We start from the raw sequence: 5,497 nt of genomic DNA, 5'->3' as shown, positions 1-5,497 counted from the left end.
AGTGGTAAGGCTGCAGGTGTGTGGTTCTAGCGTCTTAACATAGGGAAGCAACACAACGTATCGGACCCTGTGGCCAGAAGCACTGTTCTGCGAAGCTTCTGGAGTTGTTTAAACACGTGTGTGTGTGGACGGGACCACAAAGAAGAAATAGGTCTTCCAGTGGCCGTGGTGAGAAAACTGAGCAGATGGAGGACATAGGTCTATAAAGGAATCTTTGCAGTCTGGGGAGGGAAGAGAGGTAGGGCTGAGAGCAAGCAGGATCCCCTCCACACACACTCAGGAAGGGTATGGGTGCCAGGGAAGGGTGGTACATGGTTGGACGCAGCTTTTCAGAGGAGGGGATAATTGGGGTCTTGAAGGCTGAGTAGGAGCTCGGCAGGCAGAGAAGGAGCAGAGGAACAGAATAAGTAAGTGTGAAGGGACAGGTCATGTATGAGACCAAGGGACCTCCTCACAGAGCTAAGGAGGGGGCCTGTATGGGGTGTCCCAAGGGGGAGAGGGCTGGACGGGGGGCTGGAGAGGAAAACCACCACCCCAGGGCCAACTATGGAGCACGGAGCTACTGCAGACACCCAGCCTGCAAAAAAGGCTGCATTTTAAGAAATATTTCTTAAAATAGCCTCCTTTTCTCCCATCTTCTGCTGCCCCTTCACAGTTGCTCTGGACTTTTCAAAGCTCTCCTGCTCCTTCTGCATCCTGACCCTGCCAGATCCTCCTCCCCAGAGGGGCGGGAGCAGAAAAGCCAGGACCACACGAGCCAGGAGCCACGGAACAGGGATGGGGTGCGGGGAACCTGGTAAGGTTAGGGTGCGGCGGGCTGGGGGACCCGGGGTCAGGGCTGGGGAGGCGGCAGGCGGGCAGCGCGGAGGGACAGACTGGCGGCCAGCCTGGAGGAGGGCAGCGTCCCGGCGCCGGGCCGGGAAGGGTGCCTGAGCGGCTGGCCTCCAGCCTCCGGGCACAGAGCCGCATCTACGAGGGAGCGACCCGGAACCCAGTGTCTCCGCGATCCTGACACCCAGCCGGGCTGAAACACTTTAACAAGTCCGCACTGACTGCTCATTGTCCCGGGAAGGGGCAAGCCCAGGGCGCGGCGGCAGCAGTCGGCCGGCCCCCGCCTCCCCGGCGCCCCACCCCCCCGGCCCCCACAGGCGGCGGCAGCCCTGCGGGTCGCGGACACGTGAGGGCGCCGCGGCGCGTGCGCGGAGGGGGTGCCCGTGGTCCGCACGCGCAGGCCCACAACGTGCGCCTGCGCAAGGCAGACTGAGCTGCCGGCGGCGTACGCGGGACGAGGAGACGGGCGGCCGCGTTAAGGACCGCGCGCGCACGCAGCACGTAAGCACGCACGCCCTGGGGAAGTGTCGAGTTCCGGCTGCTCAGAGTCGGCTCCGAGCCGGGGGAAGGGAGGCGCTTTCCGTGTCGGCGCGGGCGGAGGGGCGGGAGGGAAGTCCTACGGTGGCCGCAGAGGGACGGCGCTACGGCTCCCACGCTGGGCCAAACGCTGCCGGCTGCCGGGCGCACGAGCCCCGGGCCCTTCGGGGCGGCCTCGGGCGGGGACCCGTGAGCGGCCGGGCCTCGCAGCCGCCGCGCCGTGGGCACCATGCGGCCGCCCTGCTCCTGGAGCCCCGTGTGCCGGGGGGGCCCGCAGGCCCGGCCGCCCGCACCGCCGGCCTCCCCCGGCGCCGGCGCGGAGAGGGCACCTGGTGAGCGGCGGGCGGCCCTGCCCCGGGGTGGCGGGCGGCCACCGTGTGCCCGGGCTCGCGGGGCCTTGCCGGTGCCCGCCGCCTGCCCGCCCCGGGGGCCCGCGGCGCGGACGCTGGGGGGGCCGTGCGCGGCGGCGGCGGGCGCAGGGCGGGCGGGACGCGACGGCAGGGAGCCATGCGGGGTCCTGCAGACGTGGCCCGGAGGTGCGGGCCGGACCGGGGCAAGCGCGCGGAGCCGCTCGGCGCTGTCAGACCAGGTTCTGCCCGAGCCTACCGGGAGGGCTGGACGCGCCCCGCCTCCGCCCCGGCGCCCCCCGGGTCCCCGCGGCACGCCCCTGGCCGAGGCCGTGTGATGTGTCTCCAGAGCCCGTGATCCACCCGACTGCCCTGCTCTTACACATCCTGTAGCTGCAGGGTTTCCCACCCACGAGCTGTTTCTCTCACCAGAGAGCCACTGGGTGCTTCTCCTTGCCTGGCACCCAGTCTGTAGGCCTGTGATGGCATCTGCCTGCCAGGCGTGGTCACCAGCTTCCCCCAGCACCCGCGGGAGCCCAGCGCTGTGGGCGGCCCTGTTTGGCAGGGCGGGGGTGGGAGGGTGAGCGAAGCTGCGGCAGGTCACTCCTAGGGAGCCACAGCGCCAGGGCTCAGGCCCAGCAGGTGACCCGGCACCCCGCTGTCTGGTCTGCAGCACTTGGCTCGCGGGATGCTGAAGGGAACTCCTCCATCTGTGGCCTGCGCCTTTGAAGCGTCCTCCGTCGTGCTTGTGGCAAGAGCAGCCCCCGGGCACGTGAGGAGTGGGAGCGGTTTCAGTGTGGCCGGGGGCTGGCTGATGTCCCAGAACGGGGGCACCTGCCACAGCTCCTCTCTCTCGCTTTCCTGCAGGCCGCCGCATCCCCCAGGGCTCAGCTGCTGGCTTCCAGGCCTAGGTGCCCATGACGCCTATGCTGACCACTGCCTGGACACCACTGCTGCCCCAAGCTAGCACCACCGCCCGGGCCCCAATGCCGGTCATGCCCATCCCGCGGCGGGTGCGCTCCTTCCACGGCCCGCACACCACCTGCCTGCACGCAGCCTGCGGGCCGGCGCGCACCTCCCGCCTGGCGCGCACCAAGTACAACAACTTCGACGTGTACGTGCGGGCGCGCTGGCTGTACGGCTTCATCCGCTTCCTGCTCTACTTCAGCTGCAGCCTGTTCACGGCCGCGCTGTGGGGCGCGCTGGCCGCGCTCTTCTGCCTGCAGTACGTGGGCGTGCGCGTCCTTCTGCGCTTCCAGCTCAAGCTGTCGGTGCTGCTGCTGCTGCTCGGCCGCCGGCGCGTGGACTTCCGCCTGCTCAACGAGCTGCTCATCTACGGCATCCGGGTGACGGTGCTGCTGGTGGGGGGCCTGGGCTGGTGCTTCATGGTCTTCGTGGACATGTGAGGGCCACCGCGGGCCTGGGCCCTGGGGTCTGTTCATTGCGGCCCTGTTCTGTTCTCGAGGGGGTAGGTCGGGATTCTGCTCTTGCCAGCCCGTCTTGCGGATGGGTCTGCGGACCGTCCACCTCGGGCCGTGGGTCTGGGCGCGGGTGCTGAGACTGTTCTGCGAAGGGGACGCTGGCGCCCCCTCTGCTGCTAGTTTTCCGCTCCGACCCTCCGTGTGTTCATGTAGGTACAGCGCCTCACTGGCCACCTGCCCTCGCTTTTCCAGGCTGGCCGGGGTGAGGCCCGTTGGCCCCGTCTGCTCTTGGAGAGCCTCTGTGTCCCTCCTCCTGGCCAGCCACATGGCCCCTGCCCCAGCCTTAGGGAAGTGCCAGGCTCACCTGGCCGATGGACCACACCGCCGCGAAGCTGATCACTGCCCTGGGCCACCCAAGTCCTGGCACGGCTCACGGGCCCTCCGTCTGCCCCCCTGAGTCCCAGGCCAGGCTTCAGGGCCATGTTGGTTTGCTTAGATGCAGTCGGGTGGGAGTCACGGGCAGCCTTGGCAGGTTCCCAGATCAGGGGCCAGCCCGGGGTGCAGGGCAGATCTGTTTTCCTCTGGGGCAGGCTTGTTGAAAACGTCAAGCTGGATGCCATAGTCTCTTCAAGTGTGGATTTGTGAGGAGGTACCTTAACTCCTCCTGGCTGGTGGGGGGGAGCGGAGCTTTGGCCTCTCTTCCTCTGAGGGATGGCTGGAATTGAAACGTGCGTATTGGGAGCTGCCGGGCCACAGCCTCTGCGCGTGCGCCATGGAAACGTGAGCCAAGCTTCTGTTGAAAGAGCACCTCTTAGCGGTATGGGTGTGCACCGGGGTGGGCTGCCCCTGTGTTCCCGCCCTGGGGCTCTTGGAGCAACTGCGGAGTGACAGGCAGAACTGAATGTGGGGCTGGAAAGAGCAAAGGGCCTGTTGCTCCAGCCGGGGGCCAATGTCTTGCCCAGACCCTTTGCTTCTCTGTCCGAGGAGGAGAGGGTGGCCCGGTGGCTCAGTAGTCACCGTGGGTCTCCTCAGCAGGTGAGAAGCTGCTTTGAATAATTGTGCTGGGACAACAGGCATAGACCGGGGACAGGACATAGCCCCATCCTGGGGGTGACAGACCCCCACCTCATCCCAGGTTGTCCCCACCCCCACCCCCGGGCATGGGCAGTGGTCCCTATGACCCCGCGTGGCCAGGCAGTCCAGTGGCCAGGGGAGCTGTCGGAAGTTGGTGTCACGGGAAGAAGAACCCAAATCAGGTAGAAAAAGCAAAGAAAGCTTGGCTGTAAACCATGGTTTTTGATTTGTAGCCAGCTTCTATCCAGTGATTGTCGACTTGGGGACAGCGGGAAGGCTCCTTGGGCGAAGTTCTTTCTCGCGTTGAGTCTGTCCTAGTTCCCTGGACGGCAGGCGGGGAGCTGACCTGCGTGGATCCCCCTTCTCGCACCACAGAGAATCTTTTGCACTAAATCATGCTGTTTCCTAAAAGTTTTGTTCTGTGTTAACTCAGATTCCCCCAAAGCTCCCGTCACTGAGGTGGACACCTGTCCACGCCGTCAGGATGGCAGGAGGGGTCTGGCCGTGCCACCTTGAATGTCGTTGCGGCCACGTGAGGAACCGGCACGTTGAACACAAAGATGCTCAGTGTCTCGAGTGCCTGTTATATTCTTTATGAAATGAGCCACCTGCATTAAACTTATTTTTTTAACACGTTGATGGAGTGATTGCTTAAAGCTCAAAAACTTTATTCTCTCTCTAAGGGTCTAACTGACCAAAAATGCCACAGAAGGCATCTCTCCCAGGTAAAAATGGGAACGCTTTATTTTTTGTTTTTTAAGATTTTATTTATTTGACAGTGAGAGAGAGAGCACAAGCAGAGGGAGAGACAGAGGGAGGGGGAGAAGCAGACTCCCCGATGAGCAGGGAGCCTGACGCGGGGCTCGATCCCAGGACCCTGGGATCATGACCTGAGTGAAGGCAGACCCTTAACCGACTGAGCCACCCAGGCGCCCCCAAATCGGGAACGCTTTAAAGCAGGCATCCATGACGCCAGGGAAGGAGCGGACGTGCTGGGCTTCAGGGGGCCCACCTTGACCTTGCAGCCGGGGGCTCGGTCAGGACAGCAGGGACAGTGTGGCCGCGCCGGCAGCGGGTCCTGGCGAGGTCCCCGGGGCCAGGAACTAGGTCACAGAACCGAGTGTACAGCGTGAGCTCCGTCTCAGGGGAAGATACGCGTGCGCGGAGAAGACACTGGCTGAAAACCAAAGTTGTGGTTCCTGTTGAACCGAACACACTTGGAAAAACAAGAGACACGTTATTACTTAGTATCTTTATTTTGTAAAGGTCTCCGAGCTCCCGTGCGGG

General features: G+C 64.4%; 1 protein-coding gene across 5 annotated transcripts; it reads left to right on the top strand.

Moving 5' to 3' along the window:
- The first annotated feature begins 1,231 nt into the window (after positions 1–1,231).
- On the top strand, positions 1,232–4,847 carry TMEM250 (transmembrane protein 250). Of its 5 annotated transcripts, XM_036092115.2 has the most exons (3): positions 1,392–1,700; positions 2,389–2,487; positions 2,583–4,847. In XM_036092115.2, the coding sequence occupies exon 3, from the start codon at positions 2,633–2,635 to the stop codon at positions 3,119–3,121; it is 489 nt and encodes a 162-aa protein (XP_035948008.1). In that variant the 5' UTR covers positions 1,392–1,700; positions 2,389–2,487; positions 2,583–2,632; the 3' UTR covers positions 3,122–4,847. The 5 variants fall into 5 exon arrangements, with proteins under 5 accessions (XP_035948009.1, XP_077918140.1, XP_035948008.1 ...); XM_036092116.2 differs by lacking the exons at positions 1,392–1,700; positions 2,389–2,487 and adding an exon at positions 1,232–1,332; XM_078062014.1 differs by lacking the exon at positions 1,392–1,700 and adding an exon at positions 1,256–1,332 and having other exon boundaries at positions 2,389–4,847.
- The last annotated feature ends 650 nt before the right edge of the window (positions 4,848–5,497 follow it).

The sequence above is a fragment of the Halichoerus grypus genome, chromosome 14 (assembly GCF_964656455.1).
Source record: "Halichoerus grypus chromosome 14, mHalGry1.hap1.1, whole genome shotgun sequence".
Taxonomy (NCBI): Eukaryota; Metazoa; Chordata; class Mammalia; order Carnivora; family Phocidae; genus Halichoerus; species Halichoerus grypus.
The sequence above is the reverse complement of the archived record's forward strand: the minus strand, read 5'-3'. Positions and strand labels throughout refer to the sequence as shown.